Here is a 20237-nt window from a genome sequence, read left to right as displayed (position 1 = left end):
CGAGCGCGGCGAGACGGACTTGAGTGGACGATGATATCATCGTTGACTAAAAGGAGTATGGTATGGTATCATGGTAACGGGCGTCACTCACGGTATCGCTGATAGCTTTAGGCCTGAGGACCTCGATAAGCGAATAAAAGAAGTATTCCTTATCTAAAATCCTCATAATAACGCAGACTAGCCTCCATATGCTACGATAGCAAAGGAGTTACCTAGATATTCACAAAGAAGCAGGCAGGATTAGCCTGGCTAGTTTTAGCTTGTAAATTCCATGAAAACTCTTACTCAAGCCCGTTCTAATCTGATTACCTGTGTAATTTATAATATCAATTCTTTAACTCATTTGCTAATGCTATGGTGGCTTCAGATCGACAGCCGTGAATCATAGTGGGTATCCCTATTTGTGATCTGGCACAATAACAAACATCTCGGCTATTAGGCGAGAAAGCTTGCGTCCGCGCCCCTTTTTTCCTCGCCACCCCCAAATCAAGATAGAAGGTGGGAACCTGCCCGAACAGCGAAAATAATTTCATGATATGTTATAAGGAGTCGCATTTATACATCCGACAAAGACAAGGTAGCAGCCAAGTACCAACGTGCCGGGACCCTGTGGGGAGGGGCGTGGGTTGGAAAAGGTAGTATTTGTGTTGCTAGTTTTAGGCACAGGCCTCCCGTTATACGACGATGTATATTCTCCAGAATCACCTGGGACATTCTCCTAAATTTAGTATGGCCTAGTTTTTTATTTTTTCTTTTCTTGGCGTGAGTTCTAGGAACAATAACGTTTTGGCCGATCAGCTAACTCTCTTTGATGTTGCCGTGCCCAGGTGCCTTGGAACCAGGTCTACCTTGCCATCCTGAGAGCGTTTCCTCGTTTGCCAGATTGAGGCATGTAGTAGCCGGCCGATGAGGGCAGCTAATGATATCGCGCTTGCCGTTTCTCGACGCTGGAGCTGCTCAGCGGGCGCAGTGAGGGAGTGTTGCCGCCGGCCAGTAACAACGGACGCTTAAGCGAATGCTTGAGCGACCGTTCTGGAATTATCAAGATCAGATCCTGATTAATGTGAAGTTTCGGTCACAGAGCGCCGAGCAGTGCAGCAGCGTTACGTACCACGCAACAGTCTTCGTGCACCATACGAGCAGCCTGCTCACACGATCGCCTTTCACTTAAGCCTCGCTCCTAAAGCCCCCGTGCTCAAAAAGCCCCGATTTCCCATTGTGCCCCTCCACCCCAGACTCAAGATCCCAAAGATCAACTTCCCATCTACAGGTTCAACTACCTCCCCTCCCACACCCAACACCTCCTCCACAAGAAAGCACACCTGTTGCACATCCCCCGGCATCAACACCGGGCGCTCCATTTCCTCCCCAACCTCCCAATTCAAACCCTGACCCTTGAAGCCCTCTTTCGTCTCCAGGATCACCACATCTAGCGTGATGGTCTCCTCCCCACAATTCTCAAGCTGAGCCTCCAACGCCCATTTTCTGCCCTCCTTCTCGCCTGAGGGCAACACGCCCGTCTTGGTGCGCACTACCATGCAGGATTTACACACGAACTGGTAGAGCTTCCTAAACGTGCGTATCCGCCCGCTCGTCGGCGTCGTCTCAGAGTACGTGACCGTGACAGCCAGGACGTGACTGCCCTCCTCCTTCAAATCGAAGCCGACGATTTTCTGGAGGCTCTTCCCCGGCTCGAGATCTGATCCCTGGTGATCCTTCTCTAGAACTTTCTCTGGGTCTCTCTCTCCTTCTTCCACTTCGTCGGTTTCGAGCTTCGAGCTTGCTTCTGGGCCTAGGACCAGTGGTATGGGCACGCTCGAGCTCGGGATCTTCATCTCAGCCTCGATCCGCACGTTGGTGATAACCTTTCCTGCGCTGCTGGAGCCAGCGAGGATCTCATTGTTGGCGCACAGTGTGCAGGAAAACGTCTCGCCTACGTATGCGGAGCCGAAGGCAGGTGGGAGGGTGAGGAGGGGCGAGAGGATGAATGGGTCCGGTTTGGAGGAGGGGTAGGCTAGGGACGCAGAGGGCGCGGGAGAGCTGAGATGCGAGGAATTTGAGGAGGGCAAAGGTGTTGGGAGGGGATGTTGGACTGAGAGGGACGGTCGGGACAGTCTAGATGTGTGATTAGAGAGCTGTGTTGAATTGGGAACTGGATTTTTACCGCAGGACTTTGAGGGATACTGCGTGTGGTTCTTTGACGCCGTCCACGATTGAGCCCCTACGCTGGTGTGACATTTTTCTCTCGAGTCTCAATACATAGGCAGTGAGAAGAGTGAAGCTGTATTGCCTGAACATGTAACCAAGTGAGGTCCGGGTTATTAGTAGAGCTCCGTTCTGCAACTCCAGACCGCCCAAAGAAAAAACGATTCTCATGAACGGAACAGAACCTCTTCCGCACCGGGCAACGGTATATTTACAATGGCTAATCTGGAAGATGCAGGCAAGGGAGACAAGAAGCCGGAAGGTTTCCCATTGACGAGGTCAGAAGGGCTCATTCTGGTCATGGATACCCCAAAAGGTAAGGGCTATATATGCTCTTCGACTGCTCGGTTTGCTGCCTCTCAGAGCCACTTTTGGGCTCGCACGCTAAAGAATTGGGCCACAGGACGAGGGGTATTCGCCAGTAAAGATATTCCAGGACGAACGGTCCTCGATGTCTCCCCAGTGCTTGTTTTGGATCCGGTGGAAAACGAGAAACACATTAAAAACACCATGTTGTTCAATTACACATAGTTTGTATCACTTAGTGTGGGAAAGGAACTCGGGCTAATTAACCATTGCAGCAACTGGCCACACACTACTTCTGCAGCTAAGATGAACGACCATGATACGCCTTCAAAATCACCATCGACTACGCAGGCTGTCATCCTTGGTCTCGGAAGCATGTTCAACCACTCAACCCTCCATCAAAATGTCGGCTGGGAGCGAGACATAAAAAACCTTCTCGTAACCTACATTGCACTTCGAGATATCAAGGCCGGAGAAGAGCTGTGTATTTCCTATGGTCAAAGACTCACATTTAAGGATAAGGACGAAGAGGAGATAGAGCCACAGACAGAAGACTGGGCAGATGTCATGAATATAATTGACTTGATTGGTTGATCTTGCGTCTGCACCTAATTCTGTGAGTGGGTCGCGGCATGATTTCTATGGAATGAGGTATCCTGCAGTCATGTACCCTTAGCCCTTACCAAAGCATTGCAAAGTGCAGTAGGCTTCTCAGTTCACATTCCAGGTGGGGGAGGGACCTAAGGTAGTCAGTACAGCCAAGAGGGTGCTCAGTTTTGCCCGACTTACAGAGTTGTAACCTGGGGCAGGGCCTGATGGCGGCGGTGGTGGTGGAGCCTCGGATGGTGGTGGAGGGGGAGCTGAGCCCGGAGCACCGGGAGCAGAACCAGGGGCGCCAGGGGCACCTTGCTGTTGAGCAGCGGCTGCCTGTGCCATGTATGCTTGGTAGTACTGAACATACGCTGCGTATCCACCGTAAGCAGCATATGGGTCGGCACCTCCTTGGCCTTGAGCAGCGTAGTACTGGGCGTACTGAGCTGCATAATCGGCTGTTGCGGTAGGACTGCCAGCACCAGGTGCTGACGTGGTTGTCGGACTCATAGCGCTGTTGGATTGCGGTGCAGGTGAATTGTTATAACCTCCACCATAGCCACCGCCGGAATGGCCGCCACCATTGTAGGAGTTGGAGCGGTCTCCATACGAGTTTGATCTGTCTGGTGCACGATCTCCGTAGCCACGCTCGCCTCCATAACCTGTGTTACCACCATAACCACGAGAAGGTTGAGGGCGGCTCTTGAATTCTTCGTACTGCTCTCTAACATTCTTCAGCAAGTCTTCGCAAAGTTCCTTAGCCTTCTGGACTTCATTAGGATCGGGGCCTCTGTTATAGTCAGTATGGGCATGCAAGCTGTTCAAACGATCACTTACGCAACATGAAGATACATCGTCTCCTCACTCTCTTGACCTGTTCCATACTCCATGAATGCAGAGCCACGTCCCTTGATCTGAACGCGGCAGCGGGTTTCTTGTTGGATGTGCTTCACATAGGCACCAGCAGGACCAACCACTTGAGCACGAAGATTGAAGCCTGGGATTGGTTCAAAGTCAATGGGGATCTTCTCTTCAGGCCATTTGCGCTACTCCGAGTAAGCAGATAACTCTTTATCACAGATTTGGTTGGTACTTACTCTACCAAACTCATCTTTCTCTACTTGTTCTGGCTCTCGTCGACGGAATCTGCGCTCATCAACCAAGTTAGGAAGTTCCTGCTGCATTAGCTCTTCGATCTTCTGGACAGCTTGCTCGAGGCCTTGCTTGGACGTGCTCGTCACGTGAAGGTAGAGAGGCGGATTCTGTGCACTGTGAGTATAGTTTCTGAATAATACGAGAGGATACCTACAGCAGCAGTGGCCATGCTCTTATCGGGGTAGTAGTTTCCGCGGGTAGTGACATCTTAAAAAGTCAACATGAGAACAATCCATGAAATGTTAAGATAACAGGTAATTGTAGCGTACCAGCTCCGGTCTCATCTTTAATCTAAATGTCACGCAGCGGATGTCAGCAGGTGCCAATGAGGGGTTTGTAGTAATAGCTGTTCGGGCTTTAAGGTAAGCTTGAGATTCCCCAATACAAAAGTGTGGTGCTCGTAGCACAAGAAACTGGTGAAAAAGAAACTGGAGGAGAGGATTCTATCTGTTGCAAGCTTGCCATAGCGAGGTGAAGAAGAGCCTGATGTATCAGTGAAATATTAACACAAGGAGTATTTACCATCTTTTGAGTAGCACCTTTGGTCAGTGTATAGCGGTTGCGCAGGTCGTTGACCTCGATATCTCGAATGTAGTCGCCATCTGCAATATACATCTCACCGTTGACTAAGGCTGCGCTGTTGCCTGAGCCCGATCCTGATCCCGAAGCACCTGGAGAAGCAGACTTTCCACCAGCAGGGCTCATTGTTGACCGAATAGGAGGAACGTCAACATGTTGAATACCCTTCTTGGCTTGGAGCTGGGCATTGATTCTGGCAGCCGCCGCAGCTGGAAGGAACGGTTAGCACAAATTGCACGAAATACCTGGGGCTTCTCTTATACCTGCTGCCGCCGCTGGATCCACAGAACTTCTCTTCACCTCGGGAACGGGACTGCCTGAAGGTCTTCCAACAGGGCTTCTGCTGCGTCGCGACTCGTGCTTGACTGCTGGAGGAGAACGCGATCGCCTATCGAATCTCGAGGCTCGCTTGTGCTCCGGCTCCTTCTGGTCGAACCGCGAGCGCTTCGCCGTACGTCTCTCTGTGTCATCCATCGTCGGTGATAGATCCGCCCGAGGGTTGATCGATTGTGGATGGTGGTGGTGGTGACCGATTGTGGACGGTGATGAACGATGATGGATTTTGATGATCGGAAAGGCGCATAAAACTTGGGGGAGGATTGTTCAGTTGAGATGAGGCTGAGACTGTTACCTGGGGTTTGAAATTTAAGTGGAGACACTTAGCTCGACCTTACTAAGCTCGGCTTGGACTAGCTTCACCTCACCCACTCAACTTCCGGAGTGGTATATACTACGTAAAGAGTGAATTTACAGTTCATTCAAAGCGTATTCTCCCCCGACCGAATCAAGATCCATGCCTCTGTACGTTGAGAGCGCTAGTGAAAAAGTCTCTTGGTCTCTTCACATATCTCTGGTCTGATAGCGAGAGACAAGGGTTCTTGAACCGAGCTTTAGCTCTACAAAAGCTGACCTCCCCGCCCTGGAGCTCGTCTTCTATTTCCAATTGGAAAGACAACCTTGGGGCAAACCAAATATTTTCTCTCCTCGCCATCGACGGCCCTCAACTCCCAAGATGGCTTCCAGAAAAGCCCTCTTCGTGCTCTCAGCCCGAGCAATTCGCCCCCCCAGAATACTCACCGCATCATGCCTCGCTCCACTCCAACACCTGCGCGCTGAGTCAACAGCCTCCTCAACCTCAGCTCTCGCATACAAAGCCCTCCACCGCCGCATCTCCCCCCTCCCGACCCCCGACGCAGCGCCCTCTTGGTCCGCCCAAGCAGCCGTCTCCAACATCCTTTACGAAACTCCTACGCCGTCCGTAGCGCCCCCCAAACGTCACATCCTGAACTGCCTCGTCCAGAACGAGCCCGGAGTCCTGTCCCGCGTATCTGGCATCCTCGCCGCCCGCGGTTTCAACATCGACTCCCTGGTCGTCTGCTCCACCGAAGTCGAGGACCTCTCGCGCATGACCATCGTGCTCTCCGGCCACGACGGTGTAGTTGAGCAGGCCCGCCGCCAGCTAGAGGATCTGGTGCCTGTATGGGCGGTGCTGGATTACACCACTGCGCCGCTGGTGCAGAGGGAGCTGCTACTGGCGAAGATAAACATCCTGGGCCCCGAGTACTTCGAGGAGCTGATGGCTCATCACAGAGAGCTCACAAGCGGCGAGGAGGAAGTCCAGGGCGAGGAGTGGGCCCGACGCTCGCAGTCGAACGACTTCCACCCCAGCAAGCTGGCTCTGAGTCAGGCGTTGAGACTGAAGCACGAGCACTTGAAGTCCATCACCTACTTCACACATCAATTTGGTGGTAAAGTTCTGGATATCAGCACCAATAGCTGTATCGTCGAGGTGTAAGTTTGCTCATACTATTCTTTGTTACAGGATTACTTGGCACTGACACACAAGTTACAGCTCAGCAAAACCATCCCGTATTGACTCCTACATGAAACTCATCTCTCCCTTCGGTGTCCTCGAATCCGGTCGCACCGGTCTCATGGCCCTTCCCCGCTCTCCGCTTTACGGCCCGGACGAAAGCGAGTCGGTCAAGGACGCTGAGGAGGTCGTGGACGCTAGCACTCTTCCCCCAGGATAAACTAGAAATTGCCCTACTCAAGTGGATACAAGTGGTTCTGACATATGTAGTTGGGGTCATCTTTTCTGCAAATCAAAACGCTCTGGCATGTGGTACTTTGCCCAGCGAAAGCTGGAGGGAGGATTCAGAAAAATCTGCTTCTATGTACTTACACTGACCGAATTACGCCGGTTCTCAAACGCCTGTCTTATCCCAGTCCTGTGCGCCTGCGGGAAATTGCCGTCTAGACATTGACCCTCCACCGTCCCCATTACTCATTGCCAAACTAGCCTTCAGAAGGTGACACGTGCCCCTATGCCCGAGCCAACATACCAAACTGACTGCCGCCATTGCCCAAGCTTTATTTCAACATTTCCTTTCGCGTCTAATTCCAATGTCCCACCCAAAGCTTTCTTCAATGCTTCATATCCTACCGAACCAAACGACCAATCGACTGGAAGTTTAGGCGTTAAGCTAGGCCCGGGAGGTACCTCGAAAGGTAGGTCGTAAAGGATGTGACCAACTGGATCGGTATGGTTGTAGAAAGCGGTTGCATTGATGCTTTCGATGAACATAGTGCTGTATCTTAGTGGGGAAATTAGAGTGAACGTCGCGGTTGAAGTGAACAAGTGAAAGGTCGCATCGTCAATGAAATGGGGCTTGTCGCTATCGGGTCCGTTTGTGGCCAATCTCGGAGTCGGCACAGTGACGTTGAATTTGCTTAGAGCTGTGCCAAGCTCGGGCTGGTGTGGGATGGAACCTTCGTGAGTCTGGAAGGTCAATGTCGTATTGAAACCCGAGATGTACTGCGACATCAATTCTCGTGCGATGCTCGCTGCTATTTTGCCGCCAAATCTGGATGGGTCCCAGGTAGCCTGTACTACAAGATCCGTATTGTTGCCCGGTCTGACCACTATGTTGCGCGCTGTGGCATCGCCGATTATAGAACCGTTACAAAGGATATGTATGTTTATGTATGGAATCTGAGCGCTGTACTCGCTCGGGTTCGTAAAATTGACTTTGGCTTGCAAATTCAAGGATGTCTTGCTCGTGCTCAAGACCCGTAGGTCACCAACCTGGGGCATGAGTTTCTTGTAGTCGCCGCCTTCAGAGATCGCTAGAACCTCGTCAGCTTTCGGTGCGGTCGACCTGACTAATTAAAACGGTTTCCTAACGTTTTACGGGAACAACTCCTTCGGCAGGAAGTTTCTTGATGACAAGTTCCCCAAGAACTGTAGACACCTCAACATCGACGAGTGCTTCTACCTTGAGCTCAACTCGGCTGCCAACCAAAAGCGACATGAGGATGTCTGTCAGGACGTCATCGTCTGTAACGTAGAGAGGCGCCTTCTCGATTCGAGCTTTGATCACCAGGGCAGCATCCTCTCCTTTCTTTGGCTCAACCCGCTCTGAACGTGCATTCTGCCACCTGTGCAGGTTGAGGTCGCCTAGCTTCTTTCCTTTGAAGAAAACTTCGGCACTGGCCCGAACCCTAGTGACGTTGACTCGAAAGTTCATTTCCTTGGGCAGTCCAGCAGTGACGACAATACTGCCCGAAATCTGAGGGTTGGCTTCATCTGATCCAGGGTCCGCGTAAGAATCAGGAAGGAAGAACTTGGTATCGGTGAGAGAGAATTCCTTGATAACCTTGTCGAGGCTATGGCCAGGAAACGGCACTGGGACTGTAATACTTGAAATGATCTTGGTGATCCAGTCAGGCGTGTTGGAATCCGGGGCGTTCGAGCCTCGGACGAAAATGGTAGTATCATTTCCATGAACGTAATTATCAAGCAAAAGATCGAGAGGCGAGTCATGGGAATGCGGACAATTTTGGACCAAAGTCTTAGGAAGATCGCGAATGATTCCCCCAATATTGACAGCTACGTCTGAGTATGGCTCCGCATCGATCGTTCCAGTTGTGGCGTCAGCCAGCCGAATGTAGTCATCATCCGCATCGCAGCTCTGGACAAGAATGTCAAACCCAAGAGGGGGTATAGAAAGCTTGATAGGGTAGGTGTTTGCCAGAGACAATGAAACATCCGCCGCCATACCACGATGACCGCTAGTGGGAACGGGTACCTCACGAAAGTTGAGACGGGTAATTTTATACTGAGGAATGGCCGGAAGGTCGTTGCCTGAGTAAGTGTTAGCGAAGTACCGACTGACAGTGCTAGCATTCGGATCTGAGAAGAGTTTTAGACTGTTGGTTTCCAATAAACTTATTAGAGTAGACTTGAATACCGAAATGGTCGGGTGAGATTTTGATCCAAACTATCACTCATGCCAGAGTCTTCTCTCCAAAGTACAGGGATGCAAATGATCGGTAGAGAGATTGACCTTCAAAAACCATCGACTCCGAAATGGATTGAGATCCAAGCGAGAAAATCCCAGATTTCAAGCTGAGTGTAGCTTTCCCCAACACCCGAATCTCCCCCAAACGACCTTCTAGCCAGTCATTGGCAACCTGCCGAATACCCTCGATATCTCCAGGTTCCAGATCGGCGAGGAAGTCGATCTCAGTAGTCTGTCCGTTTCGGATATCAACCAGGACGGGAGGAACAGCGGCTGTGCCGAGAAGAACGTTTCCATATTCGGGAAGATAGACCTCAACCTTGGAGAGCTTGCTCTCCACCGCGCGAGCGATCCAGGTTCCAAAACGTCCCATGTTTCTAACATTTTTATTTCCAACCTTCGAAGCATCCAAGCGGAAGTTGGCTCGCACTCGGGCTCTCACGCCACTGGCCGTGAATGAGTCTACAGATAGATTCGTAGGCTCGATAACCATAGCCTCTTTAGCGTATTCCACGGCTATAGCTGGAGCGAAGAAGGCACCCAGGATGATGATAATGGCGAGTACGCCTAAACAGAGGATGGCAACCAGGGTGGGCCATCGACGGTTATCCTTCGACTTCAGCGATCCGCCATTCTGTACCGAGCGCAAGGATCTCGCGGCAGGAGATGCAACTCCACTCGGCTCATGGATTGATGCTCCATCATATCGAGGAGCGCTGTCAGTTCTTAGGAGCAGAGGTGTGTTCTCGAGCGGTTCTTGAGAGTGGTTCGTGCTCGGCTGCTTGGGGCTGCCTAGCAAAGGCGAAGAAGGACTGTCGGACATTGTTGAGATTAGATGTGTGTAAGGTTCTAGGGTTTTCGAGATGTTGTCGGTTGACGCCAGCGCCCTCGTGGAGTTGTGAGGTTCTTGTTAGGTATCTGGTGATGGTGGTAGTGGTGTTAAACGAACGAGCAGGAAGGAAGCTGGTTGTTGTTGAAGATAACGCGGAGCATTCGTAGACTTGGGGCTGAGTCTATCTTACTTGTCGTCAAATAGAGTTTCAGGAACACTCAGTCACTGATCTTCAAGTAAGGACGACTGAGTTGGGTATTCGTATGTGGACTGGCTGGGCTCTAGGGACCACCACCAGCACCTACTTTGATACATCTGGGAGAACATTCGTGCTTATTACTCAGATCTCGACAGATACAATCAACCAATACAACCAACAGGGGTGGGGTGAGTTCGGGGGGAGCGATCCGGCCGAGAAGGCTTGGCAGTCGACGAAGAGTATCCGTAGATCCATGCTTGCACCTTCAAAAAAGAAAAAAAGAAACCTCCAGAGGAACTATTCCTACTTTTCAATCCAACTTTTCCTTGAATCACAGACCATCTCGAGCATCATGCCTCCTCCCATGGCTCGTCCAGCTCGAGCAGCTCTCCAACAGCTCTCCAACAAGACGTTTTCGAAACGCTGCTACTCCCTGGCACCTTCGCCCTCTACTCCAGTGACCTCTCCATTCGCCCCCCGCCATCTGCTATCCATCGCAGACCTGACACCCGCCGAGCTCACCACTCTTGTCCGCAATGCCTCGTCCTCGAAGACAGCCATCAAGTCCGGTTCCACCCCGCGCAACCTCCAGGGCGCCTTGAGCGGCAAGACCGTAGCAATGATGTTCAACAAACGCTCAACGCGCACACGCGTGTCCACCGAAGCAGCAGTCACAGCCATGGGCGGCCACCCGATGTTCCTCGGAAAAGACGACATCCAACTCGGCGTCAACGAGTCCCTCTACGACACCTCGCTGGTCATCTCCAGCATGACGTCCTGCATGGTTGCGCGAGTCGGTCCTCATTCCGACGTAGCGGACTTGGCCAAGAACTCTTCAGTGCCCGTAATCAACGCCCTGTCGGAAGACTACCACCCTCTACAAACCATTGCCGATTTCCTCACCATCCACGAAGCGTTCCCCTCTTCTGCCGTAGGAGCATCGAGTTTGGGTCTTGAGGGGCTGAATATTGCATGGGTTGGAGACGCGAACAACGTTCTGTTCGATCTTGCAATTGGTGCTATAAAGCTAGGGGTGAACATCTCGGTCGCTGCGCCAAAGGGCTACGAGATCCCCGCCCGCATGCGCGACATCATCCTCTCTTCCGCTCAAGGCTCCTCGTCCCCAGGCAAACTTTCAGAGACCAATGTCCCGGAGGAAGCTATCAAGAACGCAGATATCTTGGTTACCGATACCTGGGTGTCGATGGGCCAGGAAGAGGAGTCGGCCAAGAGAATAAAGGCATTTGCTGGGTACCAAATCACAAACGAGTTGGCGAAAAGGGGCGGCGCGAAGGAAGGATGGAAGTTCATGCATTGCTTGCCTAGGCATCCAGAGGAGGTTGCCGATGAAGTGTTCTACAGCCCCAGGAGCTTAGTATTCCCAGAGGCGGAAAATAGGCTCTGGGCTGCTATTGGTAGGCATTCCATATCGGCAATCAATGCGTTGTGTTGCTGACTTCAATTTAGCTGCTCTGGAAGGATTTGTTGTCAACAAGGGGATACTTGTACCTTGATTGATGAATTTCTGCACCAAACCCAAGTATTTTCCGAGATAGAACCATGCTTCGTCTCGAAAGGAGTGGTGGGCACGCGCTCAAATCCTGCTGCAAGTGCCCTGCTAAAATGCATCGCTGGATCCCACGATGTTATGATGATACCCAGCACAAATGACCGGCGTTCAAAATGGCATCATGAATGAAAGAAATTCGACGTTGTTCAGCTCAAGCATATATTCTGTATATCTTTTCTTAAAACGAGTCTCCATATCATGGCAAGTTAATGTGTGAATCGCACCCCGAAAGCAAATGGGTATTTCTCAAGCAACGCCTTTGACCATCGCCCCTCTCCGCGTTCGATCCGATCTGATGATGATTTGAAGCATCATAAGACCTTGACTGTGTCATAAACCCCTCGACCAATGTCTAGCAACGCCATCCTACCTCGTATGGTCGAAAGTAGAAGTCCCATACCCCTTTGTCTTAGCCCACAAATCCACCGTATACTGAAATCACTCAAATTTCCACTCGTTCAGCAGTCATCGTCGAAAGATCAGTATCCGCCATATGCTCCGTATCTACGTTCTCTCATACCTCCGTGACCAGCTCCGCTAAACTCACTTCTCGCCCAATATTGATGATAAGTCGACGTGTCTCGCTCACCACTAATACCAAGCTCCCCAGCGACGTTTACATAGCCCTCCTCGTTGACCTTCCCGGCCCCACCCTTGGCGATTTGCCGCTTAAGATTATCCACGTCCCCTTTCCAAGGAGTTCGGCAGTACACGCATTTGGCGGTACCAGGCTTGCTTTTGGCCCACTGCTCGAAGCAGTGGCGATGGATATTGTTGCCGCACGAACCCTTGCACCACACAATGTCCTCGGATTTGTCCTTCTCGTCGAACTCCATGACGCATACGGGGCAGTCGCCTTCGATGGGCTTGCGGGAGCCGCCGGTGTCGGTCGCGGTGGAAGCAACCGCGTCGGACGATTGGGGTGTGACGGGTGCGTTAGCGAAGATCTCGGCTACTTCGGTGCTCAGAAGTGCAAGTTGATACGCAAGGTTCTCGGGGGCTTTGAGGACGTTCACCATGACCTGTTCTGTGATGAGCATTGAAACACTCATCTCGCGAAAGTTCAGCTTGGCATGGGAACATACGTAGATGATATGCTTGCACTGGTTTCCCTTGGACGCATCCGGACAGGTACACCTCGGGACCTTGCCGATAGTGACCTGATAGATATTGCCTGTGCTTCCAGCAATATCGAACTTCTCTTCCTCACCCATCCCGTCCTCGCTACGGTGCCTCTGTCGATCAATTAAAAACATTCGCTGACATCTAACACGCTCCAATCGCTCCAGATAGGTAGCTGGCGCCTTCTGTCTGAATCGTCGGAGACGCTTCTCCTCAACCTCATCCCCCTTACGAGCTCGCTTGGGCTTGGATGGTCCGATACCAGCCATTTCTTCTCGGGCTTCAGCGGCGGCGAAAGGGTCTTCCTCGTCTTCGTCTTCTTCGTCTGGGATTGGAGATCGGGCTTTGCGTTTGCGGGGTTGGAACTTCTTTGATGGGTTTGGGACTGGAGTAGTGGATTTGACACTCTCGATGCTAAGGACTTGGGCCATGTACGCTGGCGATGCTGCTGTAGGGAGATCTTGCGTGCTCTTCTTCGATGCGCCACTCCGGCCAAAGTAGGTATACGAACGCGGCGCCATCTTGTTGGTATCTCGAGATTTCGATGGTTTCGATGGTTTGGTGTCAAATCAAACTTTCAAAGGGTTCTCTCTCTCTCTCTCTCTGATCTCTGTATGAGGTTGATCGCGCCAAGATTTCTGGCTACGCCAAATCACAGGACTCCCTCACTAATCCAATCGCGAATTAGTGCCTTTTCCCCATGTTTATCCGTATAAATACCTCTCCCGGCACGTCTTGCTCTCTTCCTTTTACTTTTCTTTTTAGTCTTTCGGCATTCACCTATACATTCTGCTTTGGCTCATTGCGACCTTTGTCGCAGTGGACGTCGAGTCCTCTCCACGTTACCCGGTAGCCTCTGTCATATTCACGAATTGCCGAGAATGATACATAGGCCTTTTATAATCCTGCCGAGTGCTCGAGGTTTTACTCTGTGAATCGGCGGGTTCGCTTAGTGCTTACATACGGACCGGTCAAGGGGATTTTGCAGTTTCAGCGGCGGACTGCAGTACGAAAGTGCACAACGACGCTTCTATTATCGTGTACATAGATATAGATCAAAAGACTCGTTGTGCCTCTAAAGAGCAGAGATGAATATTCCCTAGGACATAAACACAAGTTCCCAACTAACCTATCTTCAACCAAAGGCATAAATTATGCATCTGGAAATTCACACAGTCGGGTGATATTCCCAAAAGTTGAGACGTCGAGTCCCGCTATTAGCAGAATGGCATCCTTGAGTCGAGATGTCCGGGACAGGAGTGCTGTTTGGTTTTTGTATAGACCGAAAACGCAAAAAAAACGAGGAAACATGCAGGGCTCGGGCTCAACAGCTCGCTCGTGCAAGTAGAACGGCAAGGGTACATTACCCACTTTTACCAGCCAGTACGAGGTCTCAGGTATGGTCACTAGCACCTAGGTCACTAGCACCTAGGTTACTAGCACCTACTGACCAACCCGCTGGACAGGACAGGACAGGACAGGACAGGTCAAAATACCACCACTCTAGCTTAGTCCCTCCTTCGATTCAATTCTACAATATGTCTGCTATATCCGTTCCGGACCCTACGCAGATCTCTTCATCGAGTGCGTTTTCCCAATTCTTGAAGCTGCGGGCGCTGCGTTTCTGTTAGTACTAACACCGTCCGTCCATTAGCGAAGAAGAAGAACAATAAGAAGAAAAAGAGCGCAAAGGGGAAGGTTGCTGGAGAAGCTGTCAAGGAGCTCGAGGTCGAAAAGGATGCAACCGCAGAGAATGGTGATGGGGAAGGCGAAGAGGATTCGGAGCTCTCTGCGGTGGTACGAGACACCTGTTCATTTACGAATGGTACCTAAGAAAAGGAAGCACTGGTTCTGACTCCAAAGACAGAATACCCCCTGCGATGCGCAATTCCTGGAAACTGTGAGGCCACAGCCGAATGGCCACAGCCATGAATCAACGAGCAATGGCCATGCTGTTGAGAGTCCGGTAAAATCATCGAGCCAGGAGAACAATGCGCAATCGGAAGCAAACCAGGCCAAGACCGCAGATGCCAGCTCCAGATTTGAAGCCATGTCACAAGAACGGGAGGCTTTACGTATCGAGGTGGAGCAATTGCGGAAGTCGTTGGAGGGTATACAAGGGAAGCACTCCGAGGAGATATCCGCAATCAAAGACCAGCACGCCGAACAACTGTCAAATATTGAAGCGAAACACACGGATGAGGTATCCATAATTAAAGGCCGGCATGAGGAGGAGGTCTCTACAATCCGAGCCGAGCTTGAAGAGACCGAGTCTGCGAAGGACCAGGCAGAGACGCAATACCAGTCCCTCCTTGGGCGTATCAACACGATAAAATCGAGTCTGGGTGAAAGATTGAAGGCAGACAAGCAGGAACTTGCCGAGGCCAAGGACCAAATCGAAGACCTTGAGTCACAGAACAGATCCCTCCAAAACAAGGTGGCTAGGCTTGAGAGCGAAATCAAGCGGTTGGAGCGGGAAGCTCAAGAGAGCTCGAAGGAGCTCTCTAGCCTGCGTAATCGACATAACTTGTCCCAGCAAAACTGGGTTAATGAGCGAGAAGACTTTGTGCAGCAGACAAGACAGTTAAGGGACGAGGCTGAAGCTGCCAAAGAGGCTATGGGAGATTGGGAGGTTCTCGCACTGGAGGAGAGGTCAATGCGGGAAGGTTTGGCTGAGAGGATCAAGGATTTGGAAGAACAGTTTTCCATACAAAAAGAGGCATACGAGGAAGCTGTGTCCGAAAGGGACAGCCAGTCGTCAAACCTAGAAGGCTTGCAAAGAGCCCTGAAGGAAGTACAAGAATCTCGCAAGCGAGAGCTCCGAGAGATGGTAGAGTCCTACGAAGAGCAGCTTCAGGGTCTCAAGAAAACTCTTCAAGAATCTGATTCTCGAGCCACCGAAGCCGAAGCATCAAAGGGTGCTATGCAGACTGAGCTTGAGCGACTGGTACCTTTCGAGAAAGAGATCAAGGAGAAAAATCTTCTGGTCGGAAAGCTGCGGCATGAAGCCATTATTCTGAATGATCACCTGACGAAGGCATTGCGATTTCTCAAGAAAGCGAAGCCGGAGGATAACATCGATAGGTAGGGCCGGCCTTATTGTGATCGAATATGTCTGGCTAACTTTTTCACGAGGCAAATCGTCACCAATCACTTCTTGCACTTCCTAGCTCTCGACCGCTCAGATCCAAAGAAGTTTCAAATCCTGCAATTGATAGCGTCTCTGCTGAATTGGACTGACGAGCAGAGAGAGCAAGCCGGTCTCGCAAGACCAGGCGCGTCGAACAGTAGTCTACGCTTGCCAGTATCATTTCACCGTACTCCAAGTACCCCTTCACTGTCCTCGGAGTTTTATAATGAATCTGCTGCCAACAAGGAGTCATTGGCAGATCTGTGGACGGGCTTTCTCGAGAGAAGTGCCGAAGAAGGCTCTGCTACCGGTAGTAGGAGTGGCAGTGTCAGTAGCTCGACCGTGCGTCCGGATACGAAAGGTGGCGATGGGTCATCGAGAGGGTAAGGATGTCTTGAGTACAGATCTGCTTCTTGTATTATACAACATTGCGAAGGGCGTTGGGTGTAAGAAGCGATTGGCTGGCTGCCTCGCAAATTCATTTCACGCAATATGCCATTATAAATTGAGCAACCTCAGATATGACAGACAGCATTGGACTCCTAGTGACGCGGAGGGGGATCCGCTTGGCTCCATATCCAGTCGTGTTTTCCCTTGAGTGCCTGGCAAGTCAAGTCAAACTGCTCTATAGCGTGAGATTGGCAGTATCGAATCCGACTCACCTTTGCTCTGGACTCGCCGTCATATCTGTGCGATATGCTTCGTCTCCATATAATTACTTAGGCAGAGCCAAGACTGAGCTTAAAGCAATTTTTTTTCTCTGCATGAGAATCGACAACACTATTTCCTCAATACCGTCAGCGAACATTTGCAATGGAATTATGATGCATGTTTCGGAGTATGCATCTGCAGCAGATACAGAAGATCCTGGGTTCTTGACGCCTGTGGAATCGGATTGGAGCTTTTCAGGGACACATAGATGGAAGCTTTCTGGCTCTTAACATAGGCCTTGAATCTGAGCCTGGTTCCACTTTCAAATTAATCTAGTCTACATATCCCACAGACTTCATCTCGAAATTCGTCTTACAGAAGCCTGCGTCCATTGAAGGAGAAGACGCAGACGGAAGCCCTTGCGGACGAGGACCTGGGTTGGGTGATTCTTATTATGCCGTTCTGATAGGGGTCTCCCGCGGACATCAAATTCCCCCTCCTCCCCCACCCATCAACGAGCCATGCGCCATGTAATAGCATCTTCTTGACAGATAGCACGTCACTGTATATCTGGAGAGGATCTCGCTGTTTTCTTTGGAGGTGGGGAGGCGAGATCAAGATGACCCTTACGCACGCCACTATGTAGTTTCTTCATAACTCCCGGCTCGGTATCTTTTCAAGCAAGAGAGCTTGGGAAGCTGGATTTCTCATCGACGACTGAAAGTCGCTTCTGCGTGGCTTCAGCACAGAACAGATGGAAGCTTATGGATCATGGTGGGAGAAACAGTGAGACTCAGATACAGTATGAGACTCAGACCGACCGAGCGAGCCTCTCCTGCGACCTATTCTTACACCTAAGCAGACGAAGACGGGACTGAAAGCTCTAACCACTTAAATTGTATCTTCTAGATAATGCTATGCTACGGAGTAAGTTTGATGTACATATCAGAATCGAGGATGTTGTAATTGGAAGTCAAAATAGCACCTGGAACAACTCCTTTATGGTTAGGTACGAAAGCGACATTCACCCAGCTGGAACACATAGATATCCTAGCTGTCAACACCGAACCTGGCCAGGTATCAGGACTCTGGCTCGACTTCGCCGCGGATAACTTCTTCACTGGTAATGTTCAAGTTGTGTAGAAAATCCCGTTGCATCTCGTCACTACCACTATTGATCCTTCGCCTTCCGACGCTAAGGGACAGCAGACTATGTGCTTCGGTTGCGGTCACGATAAGGAGAGCATCGAAATTGGGATGGAGTCGCCACTGCACCCACCCCGCCCCCTTGGTTGTGGAGGCGGTCCCAGGCGGAAACAACAGCATCTTCCTAGATCCAACATTCCTCTCCGCCACTTGACAATCACACAAGATAAACGCGCAGAACATCTATTCAGAGGCCAAGAATGGGTCTCCAACCTTTCTCTTGTTAGCTTCCAAAGTTAATTGAACCCGGAGTGTCATCCCTGGAGTCTTCATCGGCTTTCTTGCGGGCGTGTTTACCACCCAGAATTAAGCGATTCTGAAAAGGGGTCGTGCCAACCAAGCAAGCATTAGGGATCCCCATAATCCGCCCTCAATATGGGATTCCAATCACACTTGATCCGTAAAATCTGGCAGTATTCCAGCCTATGTATGCTGATTCGAAAATTCGAAGTCCTAGCCCCAAGTGAGATCCAGAGACAGAAGCGCAAGGTAGCAAAAATACAACCATATGGAGCATCCTTGGCACGCTAGCATGAAAACCCCACTAGCATCTACATAAACCGAATTACAAGGTGCAGTATTCAGAAAGAGGCGTCAAACAGACAACCCGGCTAGCCCAGCCGTAAAGAGTGTATGCCTTAGAAAAAGAATGTATGAAAACACTATAAAGAAAAAGATCAATATGGCAATCAAGTGCAAAGAATAAAAAAAAAAACCTCATCTTCAAAACCCAACAGGGTTTCTATGGAGCAGCTGTTCTGCGGCTGCTCCGGAGTTTTGCTTCTCTCTTTTTCCCCCTTTTTCTTGCTTTTCCATCTTCTTTTTTTTTTCTTTGCGAATTTCGCTGTCGTGATTTCGAAATACTTGCCGGCTAAGGGAGGCCTTCGACTTGTGCAGTGGCTCGCTCCTATGCTTGACATAACTGCTGCAGCGACGTCGGGGGGAAACCCTCTCCCATACACTTAGTTCACCAGTAGAAATAGAACTAAACAGTGAATTTCTTCAAGTTGAAACATATGAAGTGATCATGGAGAAGACTTCAAGACTGGGCAGCAGTATGGAAGAACCGATTAACGCGGAGATGGTATTTTTTTTTTAGATATACTTCTCCAGTATTTAAGAATTCCAAAAGAGGCAAACTCGGTAAATATAGGAGGCTTCAAGTTTCGTAGGAAATCCGTGAAAAAGATAAACGGAACCGAAGTCTTTCATCGGCCTCACTGGCCGTGGCCGAGGATAATTCGATATAAGCTGTCACATCTGAGAGTAGAGATTCTTCAAGGTAGACAGGGAGGTACAAAATAGAAGCATACTTCCAGTGGCCCCAATAAGAAAGCTCAAGCCTCAAGCATGATCTAGGTAGTAGACTCTCTAAACGGTAGTAGAGAATCCGCGGCTAATACTACAATATCTGGGCCGCTAACAGCAGGGGTTGTCGAGCTATCGAAACCCCAAGCGGGTCTCTATCAGGATTGCGCCGGAGAGACAGGGAAGCTGATGGTAGGATTTTGTGGAGTTTTGCGGACCAGAAAGAAGGGTTTTGGAATGGCGGATAAGATGTAAAAGTTGAAGGTCGAGAAGGGGAATGGGAAGGAGGCTTCTGAGATGAAGACGTAGGGCGAGGAGGAGGAGGATAAGGAGGCAAAGGATGGAGAAGAGAGCGAGTGAGATATTTATGACCCAGTTCCAAGTGTTACAATAAAGATTTGTTTATCTCTCGATTATATCATAATGCTCGGGTCAATATGCATAGCGTTTTCGAAAGCAAACAGGCAATTAGGCATGTCCGTATGCTTCCTCAGTCTCCCGTGTCAAATGCAAAGTGACCTTTTGGCGACCAAACGCCAAATCCGAATCTAATAAAGCTACTGCTCCTCTAATCAAGGAGATATTCTCGAATCCCCCAAAACCTCGAGCTCTAAAACTCTCAAACTACTTCTCTTTGACCCGTACACCTCGATGCTCTCAACACCCAGCAAGCCCGCTCCACTCGCAGTCCCCTCTCTACATACCCATTAGATCCTCACACTCTCTAAAACCTACAAGCTTCGTCTGAACAGTCCTCTGCGCCATATTCCGAGCCCACAGTCGAAGAGTCACAAATACTTTTGGGACATAGGCCTTGCTAAAAATATGCAAACAATAAGGTGCTCGCAATCTGTGAACCCGAGGCCGAGTCACGAGAAGAAGGTGAAGAAGGTGAAGAAAGAGGGAGTAAGATGAGCGGCCTGGTATTGTGAAGCTAGGAGGACTTTTAACAGGTTTCAAGAATCGAAGTTGGGGATCAAACGGGCTGCCGTTGGAGAGGGATTTTCGTTGGGGTGGGTAGGGATGAGAGAGCGGATGGGGGTCTGGATGATAGCAGGTACCTGACTAGTACCGTGGAC

At 50.4% G+C, this 20237-nt stretch overlaps 8 protein-coding genes across 8 annotated transcripts; 4 read left to right on the top strand and 4 right to left on the bottom strand.

Annotated features, from left to right (window-relative positions):
• Positions 1-916: 916 nt before the first annotated feature.
• On the bottom strand, positions 917-2238 carry L3040_005540 (uncharacterized protein; the record flags this gene model as incomplete). Its single annotated transcript, XM_007295869.2, has 4 exons — positions 917-1032; positions 1112-1122; positions 1168-2115; positions 2165-2238. 4 exons carry the CDS (start codon positions 2236-2238, stop codon positions 917-919), a joined length of 1149 nt encoding a protein of 382 aa, XP_007295931.2.
• Positions 2239-2421: 183 nt separating this feature from the next.
• Positions 2422-3105, top strand: L3040_005539 (uncharacterized protein; the record flags this gene model as incomplete). Its single annotated transcript, XM_007295870.1, has 3 exons — positions 2422-2521; positions 2609-2735; positions 2787-3105. The coding sequence occupies 3 exons, from the start codon at positions 2422-2424 to the stop codon at positions 3103-3105; spliced, it is 546 nt and encodes a 181-aa protein (XP_007295932.1).
• A 122-nt stretch (positions 3106-3227) lies between these two features.
• Positions 3228-5310, bottom strand: L3040_005538 (uncharacterized protein; the record flags this gene model as incomplete). The annotated part of the gene is made up of 8 exons (XM_007295871.1): positions 3228-3251; positions 3301-3892; positions 3940-4148; positions 4200-4364; positions 4412-4464; positions 4527-4548; positions 4780-5045; positions 5100-5310. The coding sequence occupies 8 exons, from the start codon at positions 5308-5310 to the stop codon at positions 3228-3230; spliced, it is 1542 nt and encodes a 513-aa protein (XP_007295933.1).
• A 538-nt stretch (positions 5311-5848) lies between these two features.
• On the top strand, positions 5849-6869 carry L3040_005537 (uncharacterized protein; the record flags this gene model as incomplete). Its single annotated transcript, XM_007295872.1, has 2 exons — positions 5849-6627; positions 6689-6869. 2 exons carry the CDS (start codon positions 5849-5851, stop codon positions 6867-6869), a joined length of 960 nt encoding a protein of 319 aa, XP_007295934.1.
• A 272-nt stretch (positions 6870-7141) lies between these two features.
• On the bottom strand, positions 7142-9963 carry L3040_005536 (uncharacterized protein; the record flags this gene model as incomplete). The annotated part of the gene is made up of 3 exons (XM_007295873.1): positions 7142-7965; positions 8024-8983; positions 9186-9963. The coding sequence occupies 3 exons, from the start codon at positions 9961-9963 to the stop codon at positions 7142-7144; spliced, it is 2562 nt and encodes an 853-aa protein (XP_007295935.1).
• A 560-nt stretch (positions 9964-10523) lies between these two features.
• L3040_005535 (uncharacterized protein) lies at positions 10524-11685 on the top strand (the record flags this gene model as incomplete). The annotated part of the gene is made up of 2 exons (XM_007295874.1): positions 10524-11586; positions 11639-11685. The coding sequence occupies 2 exons, from the start codon at positions 10524-10526 to the stop codon at positions 11683-11685; spliced, it is 1110 nt and encodes a 369-aa protein (XP_007295936.1).
• A 535-nt stretch (positions 11686-12220) lies between these two features.
• Positions 12221-13384, bottom strand: L3040_005534 (uncharacterized protein; the record flags this gene model as incomplete). The annotated part of the gene is made up of 2 exons (XM_007295875.1): positions 12221-12763; positions 12827-13384. The coding sequence occupies 2 exons, from the start codon at positions 13382-13384 to the stop codon at positions 12221-12223; spliced, it is 1101 nt and encodes a 366-aa protein (XP_007295937.1).
• A 1017-nt stretch (positions 13385-14401) lies between these two features.
• Positions 14402-16380, top strand: L3040_005533 (uncharacterized protein; the record flags this gene model as incomplete). The annotated part of the gene is made up of 4 exons (XM_066154548.1): positions 14402-14447; positions 14518-14660; positions 14731-15947; positions 15999-16380. The coding sequence occupies 4 exons, from the start codon at positions 14402-14404 to the stop codon at positions 16378-16380; spliced, it is 1788 nt and encodes a 595-aa protein (XP_066011403.1).
• Positions 16381-20237: the final 3857 nt, after the last annotated feature.

The sequence above is a fragment of the Drepanopeziza brunnea genome, assembly GCF_022702325.1.
Source record: "Drepanopeziza brunnea f. sp. 'multigermtubi' strain 214-2 chromosome Unknown ctg9, whole genome shotgun sequence".
NCBI lineage: Eukaryota > Fungi > Ascomycota > Leotiomycetes > Helotiales > Drepanopezizaceae > Drepanopeziza > Drepanopeziza brunnea.
The sequence above is the reverse complement of the archived record's forward strand: the minus strand, read 5'-3'. Positions and strand labels throughout refer to the sequence as shown.